This window comes from Nansenia antarctica (genome assembly GCF_963989245.1).
Source record: "Nansenia antarctica genome assembly, chromosome: 4".
Lineage (NCBI taxonomy): Eukaryota > Metazoa > Chordata > Actinopteri > Argentiniformes > Microstomatidae > Nansenia > Nansenia antarctica.
Window position 1 is genome coordinate 1,238,070 of NC_137689.1, and position 25,000 is coordinate 1,263,069.

At 46.7% G+C, this 25,000-nt stretch overlaps 1 protein-coding gene across 1 annotated transcript in view; it reads left to right on the forward strand.

The window, feature by feature from the left end:
* ncam1a (neural cell adhesion molecule 1a) overlaps positions 1–25,000 on the forward strand; it is a gene marked incomplete at both ends in the record, with an annotated part of 230,776 nt that overhangs the window by 149,664 nt on the left and 56,112 nt on the right. Inside the window, 7 exons of the mRNA XM_080530086.1 lie at positions 7,266–7,340; positions 10,212–10,418; positions 11,062–11,205; positions 14,224–14,361; positions 14,741–14,858; positions 16,492–16,652; positions 18,188–18,330. Coding sequence (XP_080386212.1) covers positions 7,266–7,340; positions 10,212–10,418; positions 11,062–11,205; positions 14,224–14,361; positions 14,741–14,858; positions 16,492–16,652; positions 18,188–18,330 — 986 coding nt within the window. The remainder of the gene's footprint in view (positions 1–7,265; positions 7,341–10,211; positions 10,419–11,061; positions 11,206–14,223; positions 14,362–14,740; positions 14,859–16,491; positions 16,653–18,187; positions 18,331–25,000) is intronic.

Consider the following 25,000-nt stretch of genomic DNA (forward strand, 5'->3'; position numbering starts at 1 on the left):
CTCACACACACACACACACACACACACACACTCACACACACACACACACACACACACACCTCACTGTGCAGACACAAAGAATGAAAAAAGAATGAAAACAAAAACCTCCCAAAAGAAGAATCCAGAATCCAGCGGTGGTGCATTGTGGGTAATAACAGAACACCTCAGGAATGTAATTATCATCAAGAGAGGTGTGAGTGGATAGTAAATCACCGTCTGAGATGTGTGTGTGTCTGAGTGTGTGTGTGTGTGTGTGTGTGTGTGTGTGTGTGTGTGTGTGTGTGTGTGTGTGTGTGTGTCTGTGTGTGTGTGTGTGTGTCTGAGATGTGTGTGTGTGTGTCTGTGTGTGTGTGTGTGTGTGTGTGTGTGTCTGTGTGTGTGTGTGTGTGTGTGTGTGAGTGTGTGTGTGTGTGTGTCTGTCTGTGTGTGTGTCTGTGTGTGTCTGAGATGTGTAGCTGCTGTGGAGAGCTTCTCCTCTGTGTTGTGATGTAGTAGAACAGTGGTAGTAGTGGTGGTGCCGTACGCTGCCAGCTGTACTTACACTCTATAAGTAGGAAACTTTATGAGCCTCACGGTTTATCCTGCTGGAGCGTATTGATCCGTCCACGTCCTCCCCGGCTCGGCTGATATTACTTTTTTAAGTGTGTTCTTTGGGTTCACTTCCAATCAGACTCAGAGATCCCGCAGCTGCAACTGGAGAAGCTCACAGACGCTGGAGAGGGAATGATGGTGCAGTTCCATGATGTGTTTTCAGGATGTAGTTCCATGCATGATGAGGGTTTGTGTGCCAGTGTGGAGAAGTTTAAAGTGATGCGTCAGTCAGTAAGCAGGAATGAGACCTTCACATCACCAGTGTGGTCTTTTTCTGCAAGGACAAGACATGTTGTTGTTGTTGCAGGGAGAGAAGTGTGTTACCCTGCGCCCTGGACACCTGGCACACACACACACACACACACACACACACACACACACACACACACACACACACACACACACACACACCTCAGAGACCCCCACCTCCCTGGCCACCTGGAAATCACACACCTTAGTGACCCCCCCCCCCACACACACACACACACACACACACACACACACCTTAGTCTGTCTGTGTCTGTGTCTGTGTCTCTGTCTGTGTCTGTGTCTGTGTCTGTCTGCCTGTCTGTCTGTCTGTCTGCCTGTCTGTCTGTCTGTCTGTCTGTCTGACTGTCTGCCTGCCTGCCTGCCTGCCTATCTGTCTGTGTCTGTCTGTCTGTGTCTGTGTCTGTCTGTCTGCCTGCCTGCCTGCCTGCCTGCCTGCCTGTCTGTCTGTCTCTGTCTGACTGTCTGTCTGTCTGTCTGCCTGCCTATCTGTCTGTCTGTCTGCCTGTCTGTCTGTCTGCCTGCCTGCCTGCCTGTCTGTCTGTCTGTCTGTCTGCCTGCCTGCCTGACTGTGTGTCTGTGTGTCTGTGTGTCTGTCTGTCTGTCTGTCTGCCTGCCTGCCTGACTGTGTGTCTGTGTGTCTGTCTGTCTGTCTGCCTGCCTGCCTGTCTGTCTGTCTGTCTGCCTGCCTGCCTGACTGTGTGTCTGTGTGTCTGTCTGTATGTCTGTCTGCCTGCCTTCCTGTCTGTGTGTCTGTCTGTGTGTCTGTCTGTCCAGAGCCAGAGCATGGTGTTAGTTGTGTGTATTAAGCCCAGCACACGTATTAGCCCAGCAGCAGCTGGCTGTGTGGTGATGCTCCAGGGTAATGGATCTGTCCGGCCCGGCTGCCAAGCAGCATTAGCCACGCATACCTCCCCCGCCAACACAGGGAAACAGCTGAAGCCTCAAGTCTAAAGTCTAACTCCTAACTTCTAACTTCTAACTTCTAACTTCTAACTTCTAACTTCTAACTTCAGTCCATCGCAAAAATGGTCCCGTGCAGTCGCCCCCCCACCCCAGCCCTACAACCTCCCCCTCCCCCTCTGTCACTGTCTTCAGACGGGGGAGACTCTCTGCTTCTAATAAACCAAAAACCCTCAGAACTTTGTTTTGTTGTTTAAGAGAATAGGACGAGTCGTATAATAATAATTCGGTCTCTAATATCACGTCTTGGCGCTGTGTGTGTGTGTGTGTGTGTGTGTGTGTGTGTGTGTGTTTGATGAGTGTGTGTGTGTGTGTGTGTGTGTGTGTGTGTGTGTGTGTGTGTGTGGGTGTGTGTGTGTGTGTGTGTGTGTGTGTGTGTGTTTGATGAGTGGGTTCTGATTCTGAAGAGGGAGTGTTAGTCTCTGTTGAAGATCTTTTCCATAACTCCGCAGCTGAATGAATCACTCGTGAAAATGCATCTCTGTTAATTAAATGAAATATTACGAGGAGGCGAACCAGGAAGGATATGGAATACAGTAATACAGTAATACAGTAACGTGTTTATACAAAATAGACTCGCTTGGCAGTAGGCCCCTACAGCAGGTGTTGGACCTGCTATTAGCTGCGCGGCGTTTACCCGTAATTAATGACCATTACCCAGTCAGATAAGTGTAGAACAGCCGTGCCTTTTTCAGAGCCGCCTCGGGGGTGAAATGACCATAGTCTTTACAATGGGAAGCTGCTACTTACACACAACGACCACTAGTTGGCCGCCTTGTAAACTAGCCTGCCTCCTACACAGAAAAATAGCTTCATACTAGCTTATCCTGATGTGATTTAGAAAATGTAAGGATACTGGGTGGTAGAACGCACATATCTAGGACAAGTCATGAAAGGAGGGTCCTGAAATGGCAAAGTCCTGAAAAGTGCAAAGATATATAAGCTGCTCTAGTGTTAAATGTACAATGTGGGAGTGCATGAGGTTTAGCATATATGAGAATCTCATTGCCTATCTCTTTCTCTCTCACACACACGCATGCACACATACACACACGTATGCACACACACACACACACACACGCATGCACACACACATACACGCACACACACATGTGTGTGTGTGTGTGTGTGCATGCACGTGTGTGTGTGTGCGTGCGTGCGTGTGTGTGCGTGCGTGTGTGTGTGTGTGTGTTCTAAACCATGCAGCGTGTGTAAAGTCAATTATATGTCAGAAAAGTTTGTTTCTGGCAGAATCATGTTAATCTTGGGGGCCTGCAGAGTGTTGAGTGTTCCTGCCAGCAGCTCTAAAGTCTGTTTACACAGACGACGACACAACCAGGCTCTGCTTTCTACTTCCTGTCTGTCTGTCAGACACAACCAGGCTCTGCTTTCTACTTCCTGTCTGTCAGAGCTGGACGCTTCACGAGTAGAAGGATGGACCAATGCACAGCATAGTCACCCCCACCACACACACACACACACACGCACGCACGCACGCACGCACACGCACGCACACACACACACACACTCACACACACACATTGTTAATTGCTCCATATCGGTGTCACTGATGGGCGAATAATATTTATATGATATATTTATATTATAAATAGAACATAATCAATTGGCAAGCTTTACCGTACAGCTATTATGTTCCAGCAAGATGAATTGTCTCATTCAGGCAGGATTAGTTAGGGAAATCCTGTCAGACATTGTATGAGGGATGAAACAGTGTGTTTACATCCCAGGGACGGCCAGTCAGCAGATTCTATGTATGGTGGTATATGTATATATACAACACACGCTGTGCTGTAACAGCTCTCTAAAAATGATGTATGGAGAGCCATGTGAAGGATGCGTCTATGTCATACTGCATAATGGAGCACGTACAAACACATGTCCTGCTTTCTATACTTACTGCATCGTTCTCTGAGTGTGGAGACCAGGCTCGTGTGATTAATGTCTGTTAGCAGTTTCATATTTCTCTGCTGTAAGTTGAATCTTGTTTATGATTGGGTGATAGAGTTATCCAATCATGTAATGGTAGGTATGGAGATGAGACGGGCCTAGCATGTTTAACTGATAGCGTTAAGCCTTAGAACTTAAAGAGTCTTAATTAGATGTTACAGGCAGGCTCAGAGGTGATCTCGGGCCCCAGTAGAGATATCTGCAGGGGTCCTCGCAGACTTTTATAGCCGTCCAATAAACATCCTTATTGTTCTGGATCGATCGGAGTGAGGAGTGAGGGTTCTACGTTACTCTACTGTATCACGTGACTGTAATAATAATATCATGTTTGATGTTCACGTTTCACGTTGTGTGTTTCCAATAGTCTCTATTCAGATCTGTGATGAATCTGGTCTGCTTCAGGGTAGATAATTCAGGCCAGAGATGCTTATTCGTTGTTCCAGAACGTTCCACCCAGAAAGCTGCAGCAGCAGTTTGTGTTTTGTTTGTGATTAGTTTGGTAAGCGTATCGATCGCCCGGCCCGTAATGTTTTGTTGCTTATTAGCTCCCTGCGTTTGTGCTGCTCAGCAAGGACACCGACTCTCACATTTGTTGTGTCGACAGTTGGGTAGTGTAGCGTAGTATGAGATTCAAATCCAGAGGTGGGGGGCGGCTGTGTCTCAGGAGGAGGTAGAGCCTTGCATGCGTCTAATTATCACACCACGGCTGGCCACATGTCGAAGTGTCCTTGGGCAAGACACGGACGGAACCCCAAATTGCTCCCAGTGAGCGGGGCCGGCGCCTTGCATGGCAGCTTGCCTCCCTCGCCATTGGTGTGTGAATGTGTGTGTGAACGGGTGAATGAGAGGCCGTTGTAAAGCCCTTTGGAATAAGGCGCTAGATAAGTCAGTCCATTTACCATTCACATGCTAGGTTAGGTTAAGGCCCTGGCTGCCACACATCTACAAATAGTGATTTTCCTCACGTGGGCTGAGCTCAGTTTGGTACTGACTCAGTATTCCAGTCACCTTTGGTTCAGTTGCGCCAGTTCTCTTTCTGCTCGGCGGTTTGGGTTTGTGGTGAGATGTTGCCTGGGACCTGCTGGGTTAGCGAGGGAAATAGGAGATGTTATTGTTGTCCCTGTATCGTACCTCATACCTCGTACCACATGCGTTGGCCAGGGCTGCTCTGAGTCTCTCTGGGGACGTGTGTTACCTTGTAACAAAGTCCAGATCAGCATTATTTATTCTGCATGAATCTGGGGATTTTTCCTGCAAACTTTTTCTTTTCATGACTTTCTCAATAAACCGAGGGGGAGTTGGACCAAATATTATTTGTGTCTTTCGTGTGTCATGTCTGGATTCCTGATCTGTCATGGCAGTCGTCTGAACTCTGTAGAAATGCCTCAGAATATAATCTTTGTATCTGTTTGTATATAATAAGGGTAGAGTGTATATAATAAGGGTATTAGCCATGTTATGACTACACATACCACACACTTGAATATGAAAGGACATTAGTTAAAATATGGAATTAGGTGTTTATTTAAACCTCTTAAATCTTCCCTAAGCCCATAAACCATCATTAACCCACAGTGGGAGTTATGTTAAAGAGAGGTTTACTGCATCAAGGCCTATGTTGTTACAGACCTGCAACCATGACACTTTGAACACTGTCCAGTAATTCATAACCTGTCTGTTTGGAAGCTGAAGGGGATTTGGGAAAAATGTCAGCTAATGTATAACGAAGCAAGAACTTCTTCTGTTATATATATATACACGAGGAAATGTGTTTTGGGTTTCTATGAATGTGTGTGACAGGGTCTGGTGAAACTGTCCTCAAGTAGGACAGGGTAATTTTTCAGTTATTTCCAGATTAGTGCAGATTGTACAATTTCAAATGATGATACATCATACAAGGAAATCTAAAAATAGTTGAAGAAGAGCTGATTAATGGCTTTATTCCTCCTGAGTGCTCAGGAATGCTCAGTGGGAGAGAGAGAGACAGAGAGAGAGAGAGAGAGAGAGAGAGAGAGAGAGAGAGAGAGAGAGAGAGAGAGAGAGAGAGAGGGAGAGAGAGAGAGAGAGAGAGAGAGACAGGAGAGAGAGAGACAGAGAGACAGAGAGACAGAGAGAGAGAGAGAGAGAGAGAGAGACAGAGAGACAGAGAGACAGAGAGAGAGAGAGAGAGACAGAGAGAGAGAGAGACAGAGAGAGAGAGACAGAGAGAGAGAGACAGAGAGAGAGAGAGACAGAGAGAGAGAGACAGAGAGACAGAGACAGAGAGACAGAGAGAGAGGACTGGCATAGTTTGGTCAGGTGGCATTCATGACACTTAAGTGAAAACGCTTTTGGTATGATTACAACATGTCCTTGACTCACCAGAGCCCTTAATTGCAAGTCAAATACAAGTTGTTGTGACGGTGCTCGGTGGCGTTTAGTCAGAGAATCTGCCATGTTTGACACCTGCGTTTTTCAATAAGTGGATATGGAGCTGGACAGCACTTGCGGTCGTCATAGCAACATGTTGTTCCACCACTTATTGCTACGTTGCCCAGAATATTTATTCCCCCCCGCCCCCCCCCCCCCCCCCCCCCCTCCCACCTCATCTCCACTCCCATCCAACTCCCTCTGTTAATCACTTGAAGTCTGGTGCGAGCTGCCCTTTGCATCTTGGGGCTTGGCCAGATCATAGACGATCGACACGTCATTATGCAGGGGGGCAGGAATGCAGAAATGCACGCTACTGTGTTTCCTTTACCTGCTGTGATGCTGTGATTTATGGCTGAAGAAGGTTCTATGACCGAAAGCTTGCAATAAACTACGTTTCTTTCTGCAGTGTTTGAGTGTGCGGATGCTGTTGTTTTGCACTCTACTACTGATACTCTTCAGTTCCAGCACCTCAGCAAAGTCTGATCACGGATGAGCGGTGGTGTTTTCACCACTTTACAAACAAGTACGCTGTACTACAACGTGAGCGTGTTTTAGTTTGTTGGCGTACCGTCTGTAGTACCACTCGGTCTGTAGTGGGGTTTTGTAGTAACTACTATAATGCTTTTACCAAAAAATAAAACAACCAAATAAGAATGCAGCTTCACAAACAGAATCACATCAACAACACACTCCAGGTCCATCACCATATAAGGACAAGAAAGGCTCCAAACATCCACGTCCATGTGTGTTGATCTACGGCAGATGTTGCCTGAAGCTGGTCAGCCTTTTGATCGGACAACTATTAGAGCCCTGACTTTCATGGACCTTATCTGTTCTGAAACCTAATCTCTCTCTCTCCCCCCCTCCTCTCCCTCCCTCTCTCTCCCTCCCTCTCTCTCTCTCTCTCTCTCTCCCCCTCCTCTCTCCTCTCCCTCTCTCTCTCTCCCCCTCCTCTCTCTCTCTCTCTCTCTCTCCCCCTCCCTCTCTCTCCCTCTCTCTCTCTCCCCCTCCTCTCTCCTCTCCCTCTCCCTCTCTCTCTCTCTCTCTCTCTCTCTCTCCTCTAGCTTCCGTGCAGGTGGAGATCACCCCGACCCAAGGAGAGATCAGCGTGGGAGATTCCAAATTCTTCCTCTGCGAGGGTACGTAGGTGTGGCGTACACCTTCACAACAACAAACAACAAACGCACCCAGGCCACATGCCGTGTTTAGACAGCTGGAGAAAAGCAGAACATTCTCCAGAGCCCGGTCCAGAAACAACACCTTCCTTCCCCTCCTGCCCCAGAGAGTTGAGCGTAGATATATAAAGACTTGGATAAGCAAGATCACAGAGGTTAGCACAGAGCTACACTGAACATCTGACATACCTATCTAATCCTCTCAGATCTACAGCAGGTTCCTGAGTCGTAGGAGAGCCAGATGCTGGGGGGGGCTGTTTCTCAGGGTCTAGGTAGGGGATGGGGGGGCTGTTTCTCAGGGTCTAGGTAGGGGATGGGGGGGCTGTTTCTCAGGGTCTAGGTAGGGGATGGGGGGGCTGTTTCTCAGGGTCTAGGTAGGGGATGGGGGGGCTGTTTCTCAGGGTCTAGGTAGAGGATGGGGGGCTGTTTCTCAGGGTCTAGGTAGGGGATGGGGGGCTGTTTCTCAGGGTCTAGGTAGGGGATGGGGGGGCTGTTTCTCAGGGTCTAGGTAGGGGATGGGGGGGCTGTTTCTCAGGGTCTAGGTAGAGGATGGGGGGGCTGTTTCTCAGGGTCTAGGTAGGGGATGGGGGGCTGTTTCTCAGGGTCTAGGTAGAGGATGGGGGGGCTGTTTCTCAGGGTCTAGAGGATGGGGGGGCTGTTTCTCAGGGTCTATGTAGGGGATGGGGGGGCTGTTTCTCAGGGTCTAGGTAGGGGATGGGGGGGCTGTTTCTCAGGGTCTAGGTAGAGGATGGGGGGCTGTTTCTCAGGGTCTAGGTAGGGGATGGGGGGCTGTTTCTCAGGGTCTAGGTAGGGGATGGGGGGGCTGTTTCTCAGGGTCTAGGTAGAGGATGGGGGGGCTGTTTCTCAGGGTCTAGGTAGGGGATGGGGGGCTGTTTCTCAGGGTCTAGGTAGGGGATGGGGGGCTGTTTCTCAGGGTCTAGGTAGAGGATGGGGGGCTGTTTCTCAGGGTCTAGGTAGGGGATGGGGGGGCTGTTTCTCAGGGTCTAGGTAGAGGATGGGGGGCTGTTTCTCAGGGTCTAGGTAGAGGATGGGGGGGCTGTTTCTCAGGGTCTAGGTAGAGGATGGGGGGGCTGTTTCTCAGGGTCTAGGTAGGGGATGGGGGGGCTGTTTCTCAGGGTCTAGGTGGAGGACGGGGGGCTGTTTCTCAGGGTCTAGGTAGAAGGTGTTATCATGGTAAAAGCAGCACGGTCTTCCTGATGCATGTGTGGTGGGTTGCCTCCGACTGCTGGTGTGTCTGCTCACTACTGCAGCTCAGAGCAGATGGTGACGTTAGAATTATAAGGTTCTATCTCCATTTTTGGTCAAAATTGAGTTTTGTACATAATCTGATCCATTAGGTGTTTATTAATGCCTGTGTGGTGTTATTTTTAAAATGTTGACATTTTTTAGCTAGTAATTAATAAAATACAAAGGTTCCATCCCACCAAACATAATGGAATGTAAAAACTTTGACGCTCAATATCTCTGAACTGCCCTAGACGGAGATAGAACCTTATCATCACCTATTATCAAGTTCACGAGATGGCAACCAAGCTCAATACTATGATGTCATAGGAGAGAAGATGTCAATCATCTCACTTTTTTAGTTCACGTTATTTTTCTTTTGAGGGTGAAAAGAGCTGTAGGGATAGAGAACTATTTTTGAATGAATGAATGAATGAATGAATGAATGGACTTTATTTATTTATGAATGAATGGACTTTATTTATTTATTTTCTGTGGTAAAGATGTCGAAGATGTCAACACATCTTCTGTTTCCCACTACGAGTGAGAAAGAACAAAGACTGATATTGTTGGGAGAAAAACAACATGACTTTGATTTCGATGGTCGAGAAAATAATCGATTGTGTTGTGTGTGTTGAGTTGTTTCATTTCATGATTATATTGACAGGTAGGTATAGTGGATCTGAAAGGTATGTGTTTGGTATGAAGATGTCTTATGTCCTTGAGGTAAGAAACCATACAGAATAGTGCTCTGGTATTAATCAAGTTAGACCAAAGGGCTTTAGTTTAATCTAGTGTGTTATGTTTATGCTAGGTGTGAGTGTTACAGTAGCTACTGTTAAGGTCGTATGTGATCAGTGACCTTGGCTTGCAGTGAGACCAACATGAGACAGGAAGCCATCTTGCTGAGTAGAGAGGTGCCTGCTGGGTAACCTTGGCAGAAATATGTAACTCCCTTAGAAACAGTCTGACCTCGCCAAGCATGTGTGTGTCAGCCAGCTTATCATTTGGATAATGAGTTGTAGAAGATCGTGACGTTAGAAGTATAAGGTTCTATCTCCATCTATCTGTCAACATTGAGTTTTTTTACATAATCTGATCCATAAGGTGTTTATTAATGCCTGTGTGGTGTTATTTTTAAAATGTTGAAATTTGTAGCTAGTAATTCATAAAATACAAAGGTTCCATCTCACAGAACATAATGGAATGTAAAAACTTTGACGCTCAATATCTCTGAACTGCCCTAAACGGAGATGTAACCTTATCATTCTAAACGGAGATAGAATCTTATCATTCTAAACGGAGATAGAACATTATCATTCTAAACGGAGATAGAACCTTATCATCCTAAACGGAGATAGAACCTTATCATTCTAAACGGAGATAGAACCTTATCATTCTAAACGGAGATAGAACCTTATCTATAGAACAAAATTTCCCCATTGGGGACAATAAAGGTTTTCAATCAATCAATCAATCAATCAATCATTCTAAACGGAGATAGAACCTTATCATTCTAAGCTCACGAGATGTAGACAGAGTCTCCTCACCCTGCTCACCCTGCTCACCATGCCTCATTCTGTCTCTCAGTTGTCGGGGAGGCAGACGACATCGACTGGTTCGCCCCCAGCGGAGAGAAGATCCTCCCCAACAGGCAGGACATCTTCGTGAGCCGCAGTGACTCCATGTCCACGCTGAACATCTACAACGCCGACGCCGACAGCTCCGGCATCTACAAGTGTGTCGCCAAGAAGGGCTCGGAAGAGGCAGAGGCCACGGTCCACGTCAAGATCTTCCGTGAGTCTCCTGTATAGTCCCTCCTCAAACTAACTGTAGTCCTATCCTGTAGTCCCTCCTCAAACTCCACACAAACCTTTTGTGAAAAACATTTATTTATTTATTTATTTATTTAGTTACTGTATTTGTTTCCCTGTTCTCCTACACACAGTACTGTAAGTAGTTTAACACCAGAACAGCCTGGCCTTTCTTGCCTACTATCAGAGCCGCCTCGGGGGTCCACTAGTTGGCCGCCTTGTACATTAGCCTGCCTCCTCCTACACAGAAAAACTGCAAAATAGCTTCATACTAGCTTATCCTGATGTGATTTTGAAAATGTAAGGATACTGGGTGGTAGAACGCACATATCTAGGAGAAGTCATGAAAGGAGTAAAAAAAAAAAAACTCACAGGGTCAAATGACCCCACCCACGGCTGTTCTGGTGTTAAACAAAATGGACTGTAGCATCACTAAACTAAAGCATACAATCTAAAAGTTAGGTATGAATTATACAGTAGACTGATATATTCCTCAGCAGTTACATCATATTCATTAAAATCCGTTGACTGAGTGGTTAGGAAGGGACTTCTCAGTCGGCAGGTTGGTTGACAGGTTCAGGAATCACGGTTGACCTGTAACACTTTGCTGTTCTTCTCTCTTACAGAGAAGATCACCTTCAAGAACGCCCCCTCCCCGCAGGAATTCAACGAGGGTGACGACGCCGACATCATCTGTGACGTGGTCAGCTCTCCCCCCCCCACCATCATCTGGAAGCACAAAGGCTCAAAGATCCAGATCTCCAAAGACGGTGAGATGATCCCTGTGATCAACGTGCCGCTGTGTAGGCTTGTCTCAGGAAGTCTCCCCACATCTCCCTCCTTCCCACTTTCTTGCTTTCGTCATTTTCTGCCAACCTTTCTGATACGTAACCCCTCACACACTCACACACTCACACTCACACTCCTGCTACGAGCACAGCCTTGCGTTCGGGGGTAAACGTGTCGAGTGTCGGATGGATGGTGATCAGGGATATTCTTGAGGATATCTGAAGGAATTGAGGTCGTCAGTTGACAAAAAGATATTTGAAGAGCGTTTATAATGTGGAGCTTTTCAGAGAGGCAGGCAGCCTTACAGATTTTGTTATTCTGTGGGACTGCACTATTTTAACCTTAGAGAACCCCTCCTTTCTCACCACTGGAAGGCCCAGAGTGACCACAGCGCTCTGCTGCGCCGGGTTCGTTCTGTTGGACTCTGGATGTGGATGTGTTTTTCTCTGGAAAAACCCACTAATTGTAGCTGAGATTGAAACCCCAAACTGCTTATGTAAATACCATTTTCCACATTGCTTCAGTTAACCTTTTCATATCTAAGCCTTCGCGTGGTTACGGCTCAAATAACCACGCTGCTTTTTCATGTTAATATCTGTTTCACAGCTCGCAGAGCTCCGAGCTGTGTTTCAAAAAGCTTCAGTTAATGAATTCAGAGGTCTTTTTTTTCTCTCTCTTTTTTTCGCCCAAATACATAATTCACTGAACCAGATCTCATCTGGCAGGGCTTCAGAAGAGGGGTTGACTTGACATGGTTGCCATACAGTATTTGTACACAGGCTGCCAGATGTCTGAACTTGCGGCGGGTTCACAGCATATTTACATCGGCCTCTGACGTGAGAAGCAGAGTAGAAGTATGCGCCGGTCGAGAGAGAGAGGACGCTGGCGTTGCTTGTTCGCCGCTTCTCCGCCCCAAAATCTAGATATACTTGCAGTATACAGAGCAGATTGTCCTACAAAGACACTTAGATTTAGATTTAGTCAACTAAAAATTAATTAGACCCCCTATACTAATCCGTTATTTGTTTTCTTGTTTTTTTTATTATTACTACTCGATCTTTTCAGTTTGTAAAGCGTCTTTGAGTGTCTAGAAAAGCGCTATATAAGTCTAATGTATTATTATTATTATTATTATTATTATTATCATTATTATTATTATTATTATTATTATTAAGTAGGGCTGCAACGATTAGTCGACTAGTCACGACTAATCGATTACGGAAATTCGTCGGCGTGAAATGTTGTTCTAATCGCATAAAAAAATATATTAAACAAAACGGGATTTTTATTTTTATTTATTTTTTTTTTTAAACGGGAGCCATGCAAGAATCAGCTGGGTAAGTTTTAGCTAACGTTGTTAGCCAACTGGCTAACGTTATATTGTTAGCGTCGTAATGTTTATGTTAGCTTTACTGTTACATGTTGGAAAACAACGTCTCATGGACAGGGCTGTACATGCTATGAGCGTTTGTGCTATTAATTTATTTGCCCTGTGGCACGCATGTGACAGACAGAGGCGCTTGTATGTAACGTTACGTAGCAGGGGTTTTCCATGTTGAAGCCAGGAGAACGCGAGATGAAATGAAGTGAGGGGTGGTCGCTATTAAAATACCAGGTAGTCATGGTGGATGATCATGAATGATGCTTGATAAGTGAATGCAATTTCAATTATGTTGAGTCCACCAGCGAGCTGTCTGTAAGATAAACAGCGCTAAGCGTAGCCTACTAACGTGAGCTGTCTGTAGTCTAGCCAGCAATGCTAGCTAGCCAGTCAACTAGCTCTGTGAGCAGCTGTAGCTTGGCGTAACGTTAGGTTAGATAGCTAGTTAAGCCGGATTTATGCTTCTGCGTCGCCATTTACGCGCAGCGAAAAGCCACACGACTAATCGCGACTAATCAAAAAAATAATCGACAGATTAGTCGACTACCAAAATAATCGTTAGTTGCAGCCCTATTATTAAGTAGTATTAGCTCTGGGGTTCCAGGACTGAGCTTTCTGCGACACTGTTTACACAGACAACCTAAAACTAATACCCTGACCCTAGAATAAAGGGACTCTGCATAAACAGTGTTGTAATTTCTGAACGATGAAACCAATTATGTACACAAATAACTATTACCATCAAATAAAAGCTGAGCATCTCTATTTTAACCTCAATTGTTGATTTATCATCTGAACTGTGTAGAGCCGCGGCCTAGAGACCCAGGAGAAGAGGAATAGCTTCCCTGTCCCATTACTTACCCAGGGAACTGTCCCATTACTTACCCAGGGAACTGTGTAATTGGTTTCCCCATTACACTTCATTATGCTACACTTTTCTGTACAGATTTCATTAAACTATTCGTAGGGCTTGTACGGTCCTCCCCCCTATATTAACCTAACCCTATAGTTTTATTCAATCACCATCTATCTGTAGCCAAGATTTATTTTTATTTGCAGACAGCATGAACACTTTCAGAACACTATCCGACCCAATATTCTATATTTTTATTCAATCACCATATTTCGATCTGTAGCCAAGCTTTTTATTTATTTTCAGATAGCATGAACACTTTCACAACACTATCCAACCCGATGGAGAATACAACTTTTAGAACACAAACTTAACTAACTATGTAACACAACTGTAACTAACTATGTAACACAACTGTAACTAACTATGTAACATAAACGTAACTAACTATGTAACACAACTGTAACTAACTAATAACTCAGACCATCTCAAACCAGGTCCAACTCAACCCACAAGTGGAGGTTAGACTAGTGATATACTGTATAAATATATATATATATATATACATCTCAACAACAGACAGATATATATATATATATATATAGAATATATATATACAGTATATATAAATATATATTTCTCAAACCATCATCTTTAACACACCCCTCCACTGCTGCAGGCTAACTCTCCTTTGTGTTATGTTGCGTTTATATGATGACATTTCTATGTCATCCTTTGTCTTATTGTTGTTGTTGTTTCCTCCAGTTCGGTTCAAGATCGTCAGCGACAACCACCTGCAGATCCGAGGCATCAAGAAGACCGATGAGGGGGTGTACACGTGCGAGGCCAGGGTCATGGCCCGGGGGGAGATCGACTTCAAGATCATCAAGGTCGTCATCAACGGTGAGGTCCAACACTCCCTACACACTCCACCTACACACACTAACCCTAACACTGTACACTACACACTCCCTCCCACCTACACACTCCCTTCACCTACACACACTACACACATACACTACACACACCCTCCACCTACACACACTAACCCTAACACTGTACAATACACACTCCCTCCCACCTACACACACTACACACATACACTACACACACTACACACACACTACACACATACACTACACACTCCCTCCACCTACACACACTAACCCTAACACTGTACACTACACACTCCCTTCCACCTACACACTCAGTTTTTGTGAGAAATGCACTATACAAATAAAGTTTGAATTGCTGTCTTACTGCGGCCTTGTCTGTGTTGCAGTGCTGCCTAGCATCCGTACCAGACGTCCTGAGGTGAACGCCACAGCCGACATCAACCGCTCCGCCACGCTCGCCTGCGACGCCGACGGCTTCCCCGAACCCACCGTCACCTGGTCACGGTACGCTACACCACCACACCCGCTAACACTAGAACACTAGAACAACCATGCTACGCCACACCTGCACCACACCTGTACGCTACGCCACACCTGTATAACGCTACAACAGCCCTGCCTTGTTCACCTACTATAAGAGCCGCCTCGGGGGTCAAATGACCATAGTCTTTACAATGGGAAGCTGCTACTTACACACAACAACCACTAGTTGGTAGAAAAACAGAAAAACCTTTACAGAAAATAAATAGCTTCATACTAGCTTATCCTGATGTGGTTTAGAAAATGTAATGTAAGGATACTGGGTGGTAGAACGCACTTATCTAGGACATGAAAGGAGGGTCCTGAAATGTGATCGAGTGCAAAGTTTAACACAAACATTTTTCACTCACACCCAGGGCTGTTCTTGTGTTAAGGAACCTACACAAAGAGCTGAATAAAAGGGTTGTTTTTGTAGACAGAAGGAGACAGAAGGAGAGGTCATCAGAGACAAGCAGAGGAAACAGTTCAGCGTTATTGACCTGCTATAATGAGAAGGCTTGACCAAGGCCAGAGCTGTCTTTGATGTGTCTGCTGTTGATTAAACAACAGTGAGCAGCGCTCCAGAACACACTCTCCTCTCCTTTCCTCTCCTCTCCTCTCCTCTCCTCTCCTCTCCTCTCCTCTCCTCTCCTCTCCTCTCTCCTCCCCTCCTCTCCTCCTCTCCTCTCCTCTCCTCTCCTCTCCTCTCCTCTCCTCTCCTCTCCCCTCCTCTCCTCTCCTCTCCTCTCCTCTCCTCTCCTCTCCTCTCCTCTCCTCTGAGGATGTAAACAAACGAGAACACGAGGAGTCGACACGTCAGATCAGGCTAGGCCTCGCGGAGGAGGAAAGAGTAGACTGACAGGGTACAGGGGAGGAGTGGGAGGGGGTTCCACCATTTGTTATCTATAACCAGGGCCACTGACAGTTCTGTCCTTTAGTATCCCTTCTTCAGGGTGGCTGTGTCTCAGGAGGTAGAGCCGCTGTCTAATGATCGCAAGGTTGGCAGATTGGCGGTTCGAGCCCCGGCTGGCCACGTGTCGAAGTGTCTTTGGGCAAGACACTGAACACCAAATTGCTCCCAGTGAGCGGGCCGGCACCTTGCATGGCAGCTTGCCTACCTCACCATTGGTGTGTGAATGTGTGTGTGAATGGGTGAATGAGAGGCCGTTGTAAAGCACTTTGGATAAAGGCGCTATATAAGTCAGTCTGTTTACCATTTACCATTCCTGAGACCTGTTGAGGGTTTCTGCCGCTAGAGACAGACAGACGAGGGCCTCGGTCCAGGCCGAGTGTTTGCACATGTGATCTGAGTTCAAGTCAAGGCTCAGGCACGTTGCGGTTCAGAGGAAGTGCTCGTTCAAGAGCGCAAAGGAATTGCTTTAGTCATTATAAAAACCAACAAAAGCAGAGAAAGGAGATAAAGCTTTCTGTGCTGGACGTCTGTGCTGGACGTCTGGTCCAACGCTGCTCAGCTGTGAGACAGAGCAGGAACACACGTTGTCACACAGAGTTTAACAAACCTGTTTTTATTATTTCTATGTTGTGGAGACAGACGATCAAATGATGTGAACTTCTTCTCCTCCTCCTCTGTGTTTCTGTCTCTTTCTCCCTCCTGTAGTAATAAAGTCGTCCTGGAGTCGGACGATAAGTACAGCCTGAACGAAGACGGGTCAGAGCTGGTCATAAAAGACGTCGTTAAGTTGGACGAGGGAGATTACACGTGCATGGCCAGGAACAAGGCCGGCGAGAAGCAGGGGGAAGTCAGCCTCAATGTGTTCGGTGAGTACATGAGTACATGTTAACTGCTCCTCCTAAGACATCTACTGCCCCCCAGCACTGCGTCTCCTGAGACACCCGCTTTTCCCCTCTACTGTGTCCCCTAAAAACTTCTATTGCCCCCTTGTACTGCTTCTCTGTTTTTCCAGTGTCTAAATATTTTTAAAAAACAACAACCAAGGTTTAGAAGAAGGTGATAGAAGAAGGTTTTTCCTTCTATCAGTGGCCCCGGGCCTGAGCTGGATTACTCTTCCTGCTACGACTGGTGGATTGATGATTCACTTGCTTAGTCAAATGTATTGATTGTAAGTCGCTTTGGAATAAGACGTCTGCTAAATGCCAAAAATGTAAATGTAAATGTCCAGTAACTGTGGTCAAAAATGACATTTAGTGTAAATGTGATGTAAATGTGATTCATAGCCTCAGGCACGTTTAAAACATGGTTATTTTGCAGTAAAAACAGAGACACAAACATCTCCATGAGTTCCAGAAGATTCCAATTCTACCTCAAGGATTTCCCAACGTCCTGTATTTACTGTCTAACTGTCTAACCCAGCCATGAACTGTACAGTGCATACTGTACATAGCTGCCTTTAACACCCTGCCAACATTTAAACAGGCCCTCAAAACCCACCTCTTCAAGCTCGCCTTCACCAGTTAAACCTCCCCCCTCCCCTTCCCATGTGTCCCCAGCACTACCTCAATAAGGCCCCTATACTTTCTTTTATTTATTTATTTTGTTTCTGTTTTATTATTACTACTCGATCTTTTCAGGTTGTAAAGCGTCGTTGAATGTCTAGAAAAGCGCTATATAAGTGTTGTCTGATGTATTATTATTATTATGGTTATTGTTATTAATCTATCTGGGGGGTATTCCAAGAAGGCTGATTAAATCTGATCCAGGTTTAAATCAGATCCGGGCGCTAATTTCAGCTTGCGTTCGGTTACATGAATGAATGAATGAATGAATGAATGAATGAATGGACTTTATTGTCATTGCTACAGTACAGGTACCAAACAACGAAATTTAGGAGGGGTGGCTCCCCTGGTGTTAGGAAAGGAAAAAAAAAAACACTTTTAGAAAAAAAATCACAAGAAGGGAAGGAGCTGGTTTACATAAATAAAGGCTATGTACACTCTCCACTGTACTATACTGTACAGACAGACGACTAGGGTTGTCATATTGCACAATAGTATCATACATCAATGTGGCTCAAATAATTCGCTGCTTGGTTGGTAGCAAACCTGGTAGCGAGCAGGTTTACAGGCTGGTGTAGATAATACGTGCGTCACAAATGTACGCGCCCCTATCGAGGATTTCTAAACCGGTGTTCTGTGAACACTGATGACACAAGCCTGATCCTCGTTCGAGGAATCACCTGAGGCTTGAATCCTAATCACGAGTTGCCTGAACGCGGCTTTTCTTTTAATCGCCGATATACTAATCAACGTACGTGGAATACCCCCCTGATCCATATCTTATGTTATTATGTTGTTATTGTTATTGATCTGTATCTCGTGTCTGTTTGCTGCTGCAGTCCAGCCTAAGATCAGGTACCTGATCAACCAGACGGCGTCGGAGCTGGAGGAGCAGATCACCCTGACCTGCAAGGCCTCGGGAGACCCCACGCCCACCATCACCTGGAGCAGCGGACGCAGGGTCTTCACTGAGGGGGAGCAGGTACGGGTCACCTGGGCAGGGAGGGAGGGGGGGGGGGGGGGGCAGGGAGGGGGTCAGGGAGGGAGACCCCACGCCCACCATCACCTGGAGCAGCGGACGCAGGGTCTTCACTGAGGGGGAGCAGGTACGGGTCACCTGGGCAGGGAGGGAGGGGGGGGGGGGGGGGGCAGGGAGGGGGTCAGGGAGGGAGACCCCACGCCCACCATCACCTGGAGCAGCGGACGCAGGGTCTTCACTGAGGGAGAGCTCACCTGGGCAGGGAGGGGGGCAGGGAGGGGGTCCCCATGGGCAGGTAGGGGGGCAGGGGGAGGGGGGCAGGGAGGGGGTCCCCATGGGCAGGTAGGGGGGCAGGGAAGGGGGCAGGTACGGTTCACTCTGGGCAGGGAGGGGGGCAGGGAGGGGGTCCCCATGGGCAGGTAGGGGGGCAGGGGGAGGGGGGCAGGGAGGGGGTCCCCATGGGCAGGTAGGGGGGCAGGGGGAGGGGGGCAGGGAGGGGGTCCCCATGGGCAGGTAGGGGGGCAGTAGGAGGGGGGCAGGGAGGGGGTCCCCATGGGCAGGTAGGGGGGCGGGGGAGGGGGGCAGGGAGGGGGTCCCCATGGGCAGGGAGGGGGACAGGGGAAGGGGGGCAGGGAGGGGGTCCCCATGGGCTGGGAGGGGGGCAGGTACAGATTCACCCTGGGCAGGGAGGGGGCAGGTACGGGCTCACCCTGGGGGCAGGGGGGCGGCAGGGAGGGGGGCAGGGAGGGGGTTCTGGGATCTGGGATCTGGAAGCCAGGATCTAGGATGTTTAAAAGCATAACTGGCAGCGATGCTGAATAATATTGACTTGAAAACCCCAAACCAAAAGAACAGCTTCGTTTAATTCCACGGCATTATCGAATTATCGAATGTCCCGTTCTAGAAAGTCCAAGTCTGGATTTAAAAGCCAGTGGTGTGTAGTCCCTGTTCTGGCCCGGTGGTTTCATGCGTTAGTTTCTCCCTCTACAGGAGCCTCTGAACAGGAAGTAAGAGTTCAGACAGGAAATGGAACCGATACAGGTGTGACACGGTCTGGTGAAAAGGTCCGCTCACGCAAATGACCAAAAAGCGCTTTTTTTTCTCCTTCTTCTTCATATTACAAAAGTCTACGTGTTGAAGAGCAACACTCAATATAACAAACAACAGTTGTAGGATCACTAAATACTTGTCATGTGAACTGGATTCACTGCATCCTGCCTCGTAGGCTACTGGGTACGTGATACACGGCTTGTAAACAAACACCGTCCGTAAATGCGGTGTTGTGGAATATAATTGATTCTTGTTAGGATGAGAACAACACGTTGTTTTAGTATGAAGTGTCATAGCGCCCTGGACCTCTGTTTGGGGCGTCTAGTAGGGTCATCAACAGAGGGTCGTTTATCTAAGCCTGTGTTGGCAGTTCGTGAGCTTAGAATTCTAAGGTTCTATCTCCATTTTTGTCAAAATGTTGTTTTTTACATAATCTGATCCATTAGGTGTTTATTATTGCCTGTGTGGTGTTATTTCTAAAATGTTGAAATGTTTTAGTTAGTAATTAATAAAATACAAAGGTTCCATCTCACAAAACATAATGGAATGTAAAAACTTTGACGCTCAATATCTCTGAACTGCCCTAAACGGAGATAGAACCTTATCATTCTAAGCTCACAAGTTGTTGTGGTTATTGTCAGTGTCCCAGGCAGCCTATCTCTCACTATCTACTGTGTTACTGTGTCATGTTGCTTGTTCATTTGTCTAGTTGTTCTTCTATTGTAAACCATCACCTTGGATATTAGCATGAGCACCTTACAAGCGCTGCTTTCTCTGCAGCACGTCAGACAGCGTGTACATCTTCAAAGGGCAGATGGTATCAGACTGTGCATGTGTACGCGCACGTGCAGTCATGCATCTCTGTCTCTCACTGTGTTATATTTTGTTTTCTTTCTCATGTCCTTGAAAACCTTTAGTCAGACAACAACAAATGGATCAAAGCTTACGGTAAATATGTTTCTAGGTTAGAGGAATGATGCGATACGCCACATGTAGGAATACTGCCTCTGCCTCCTCTGGTTTTGATTATTATGCCAGGACGTCAAATGTAAAAGGTATTATTATTACCCATCATCCTTTGGAGTGGAAGGACGGAACGCAATTTCAAGCGTATTGTTGTGTTCTTATTGCTCCGCGGTGAAAGCCGTCTCAGTCCTTCAGTCTGACGTCGGGGTAATATGCACAGTGCCAGTCAGAGGGTTTGGACACACTTACTTTCCCTGCAGTTGAATGGAGATGGGGAAGTGTGTCCATACTTTTGACTGGTGCTGTATAAGTGGTAAGTGGCAGTCTGGTGGATTAGTCAATTGAGAACAGCGTAATTGTCTGCAGTTCAAGTGTGGTAAACATCATAAGCACTATACAATTACCTTTTGATTTGAGTAGCTAAGTGAGAGGACGACTGGCCGATTCAGAGCGCAGTGAACACAGTTATAGATCCTTCAGTAACACTTCAAAAGCCAGCGTTTCTATTTGTTGGAAGGATAATTGACTCCCCCTCCAGTGGAAAGGCTGTATATTATTATATTATATCTTATATAACAGCTTTTAGTAAGACTGACATCTGGGGGAGAAATATTTCCCAATAAAATGAAAGTGACTTTTAATCCAAAAGCATTTGGATGCGTATTGCTTTTAGAAAGGGTTATAAAGTATTCAAATGAATATTTTGATTAACGTCTTGGAATAATATGGATGTTTTGATGGTTTTTGACTCGTCTCTTAAAGGCACAATCTGGGAAAACCCATTTGATTCTTGGAGAATATAACTATCATAACCCAGAATATCCTTTTTAAAATGCATTTTGCTAAATTGTTTACACTCACAATAATGTATAAAACATTTGTATAGCTACTGTACAAAATCCCATGTGAATATACATTGACTTCATAGGGTTAGCATCTAAATGTATTGTTCTTTTTTTATATAGCTCCTTATTCCAAAGCGCTTTACAACGGCCTCTCATTCACCCATTCACACACACACATTCACACATCAATGGCGAGGTAGGCAAGCTACCACACAAGGCGCCGGCCCGCTCACTGGGAGCACTTTGGGGTTCAGTGTCTTGCCCAAGGACACTTCGATAAGTGTCCAACCCGGGGCTTGAACCGCCAATCTGCCAACCTTGCGATAATTAGACGGCGGCTCTACCTCCTGAGACACAACCTCTACCTCCTGAGACACAGCCTCTACCTCCTGAGACACAGCCTCTACCTCCTGAGACACAGCCTCTACCTCCTGAGACACAGCCTCTACCTCCTGAGACACAGCCTCTACCTCCTGAGACACAGCCTCTACCTCCTGAGACACAGCCTCTACCTCCTGAGACACAGCCGCCCCTAGAGTATCTATGAGTCTGAGAGCGTTATACTTCCCCTTCCCCCATATCCCCCACATCGCCGGGCTGCTGCTTTGCTGAAAAGATGATTCCGGATTGTGTCTTTAACTGTCCGGGCCCTGAATACACCTTACCAAACCATGTCACCTCTCCTGTGTGTGTGTGTGTGTGTGTGTGTGTGTGTGTGTGTGTGTGTGTGTGTGTGTGTGTGAGAGCCATGAGGGAGACCAGCCCACCCAGCCCTGCACGCTACATCTGGGTCACGCCGACCTACTTTACTTTCACACGGACACACAGCAGCCATGCTCAAGTAGGTGAGAGAGAGCAGGGGGAGGAAGAGAGAGAGAGAGGTCGAGGAAGAGAGAGAGAGAGAGAGAGAGAGAGAGAGAGAGAGAGAGAGAGAGAGAGAGAGGAAGAGAGAGGAAGAGAGAGAGAGAGAGGTTGAGGAAGAGAGAGAGAGAGAGAGGAAGAGAGAGAGAGAGAGAGAGGGTGAGGAAGAGAGGGAGAGAGAGTGAGGAAGAGAGAGAGAGAGAGAGAGGGTGAGGAAGAGAGAGAGAGAGAGTGAGGAAGAGAGAGAGAGAGAGAGAGAGAGAGAGGGTGAGGAAGAGAGAGAGAGAGAGTGAGGAAGAGAGAGAGGGAGAGAGAGAGAGAGAGAGGGTGAGGAAGAGACAGAGAGAGAGAGAGAGAGGTTGAGGAAGAGAGAGACAGAGAGAGAGAGAGGGTGAGGAAGAGAGAGAGAGGGTGAGGAAGAGAGAGAGAGAGAGGTTGAGGAAGAGAGAGAGAGAGGTTGAGGAACAGTTGGAGTCGTAGTGTGACAGAGGAACCAGGAGAGAGGTGGGACAGTAAGAGTTCAGGGTAGAATGAGTTGTGTTTTTTGGGACATGTTGTTGTGGCCAGGTGGTTTCAGGTCTAGAAGGTTATAGTGATTTATGAGCTTTAGGTCCAGAATGTTAGAATGTTGTGTTTCGTGAGTTTTAGGTCCAGAATGTTAGCGAAGGTGTTAGAATGTTAGTGGATGTGTTAGAATGTTAGAATGTTGTGATTCATGAGACTTCTTAAGATGAAGGTGAAGAAATAACGTAAGTTATCACCTGGTCATGTTTGCCACTTAACTCTCTTTTGTGGTGTTACAGTGTGTGTTGCCCCTGCATTACGACTAGATTTTCCTCTCTCTCTCTCTCCCTCCCTCTCTCTCTCTCTCTCTCTCTCTCTCTCTCTCTCTGTCTCCCTCTCTCTCTCTGTCTCTCTCTCTCTCACTCCCTCTCTGTCTCTCTCCCTCTCTCTCTCCCTCTCTGTCTCCCTCTCTCTCTCTCTCTCTGTCTCTCTCTCTCTCTCTATCTCTCTCCCTCTCTCTCTCTCTCACCCTCTCTCTCTCCCTCCCTCCCTCTCTCTCCCTCCCTCTCTCTCCCTCCCTCCCTCCCTCTCTCTCTCTCTCTCCCTCTCTGTCTCTCTCTCCCTCTCTCTCTCTCTCTCTCCCTCTCCCTCTCCCTTCCTCCCTCCCTCTCTCTCTCCTCTCTCTTACATGTTTTTACTTTAAAACCTGCTTTCTCAGCATGCTACCAATCAATCCTAAACTAAAATAATAAACTATCACTCAGAATACCGCTGCTTCTGATCTCCCAAGGCCTTTTAAGTGTATCCAGCGTGATGCTTTAAACACAACCTTAGATTCTAGAGTGTGTTCTAGAACTCACACCCATTCACTCAACAGCGTAATGTATGGCAGCTACAAGGCCTCATACAGGCCTTAATTGAACCAAAACCAGAATAAACCGGCTAACCGGCTAGCATAGCATGTATCCTCAGTTAACCTGGGACAAGTGCTTGTCAGCCTTGAATATTAATTTCCCGATATTAATTCCGTCTGACAGCGCTGCAGGCCTGCTCCCTCTGAGAGGCTGTGTGTGTGTGTGTGTGTGTGTGTGTGTGTGTGTGTGTGTGATCGGCCGGCAGCCTCGTCCTCACTAAAGGTCAGGCTGGCTGGATAATCAGTAGTGGGTTATAACGCAGGCGGCTATTACAGGAGGCACATCAGAATGAGGAGGGGTGGGGGGGGGCGGATGTCAATAATATTACAGCCTGACCCTGAAGTACCTGGGAGATCACACACACCACCACCCTCAGGAGATCAATGTGAGAGTCGATAGACGACATAACCGTCACACTTCTGTATAATTAACCTGCGTGGGGTTGGTAGAGAGATTGCCCGGGATGTTCTCGCCTGCGACATTCATCACGAGAAACTGAACAGATTTAGGGGTGCAGCGTTTTTATGTGTGTGTGGTAATTACAGTAATGGAGGTGACGAATACAACCTTCATTCATCAGCGGGTTGTTAATCTCTGTTTGCGTTGTCAGATCTGGCCCCTTCCACTTCCTGTCTTATTAGGAATAGTCCGACAGATCTTCATCAACTTTTTGGAAGCGGCTCAAACGAAGTGGCCCCCGAGTCACTTCTGATTAACTGTGTCATACATCAGTGACAGTCAATGGAAGGCAGACACACAGAGCTCATAAGAAGAAGAACGAACCTCCTGCAGAAATGACTTTGTCCTGGTTGCTCTCTCACCTCTGTCTCTGTCTTTCTCCTTTGTGTCTTTCTTTCCACTGTTCTTTCGGGTTTTTTCCATTCGCAGTGTCACAGAGATTTAACGCTCGCTGTAATGGGAAAATCCTGCTGTTCACGTGATATAAAAGCCACCACAGATTCTCTTGTTCTGAGTCACTCCCATCATCCTAGTCATCTATCACCGGACAGCTTCTCTGTGCCGCGCTCCATCCTCCCTCCCTGCCTGCCTTCACGTCTGCGGGGCTGATCAGAGCGGTGGATCACAGACTCACATGCATATTCATCATGACACGCAATCACAGAACAGTCATCTTCAACCAAAAGAATGAATCGATCAACTCCTAATGTAAAACCCAAACTAAAAGTAGCGCTTCTGGAAGGTCACAGCCCTGTCAGAACTAGAACAGGCCCTGGAGGATTGTAGCAGGAAATCCACCTGGCAAGAAATCAAAGTTGATTTCATTTGTGCTGCCGGAGGAACAGGTCGTCGATGAGAAAATACTTTTGAAAGAAAGTTCTATTAACGTGAATGACATTGAACCTGTATAACTCGTGAGCTTAGAATGATACGGTTCTATCTCCGTTTAGGGTAGTTCAGAGATATTGAGCGTCAAAGTTTTTACATTCCATTATGTTTTGTGAGATGGAACCTTTGTATTTTATTAATTACTAACTCAAAAATGTCAACATTTTAAAAATAACACCACACAGG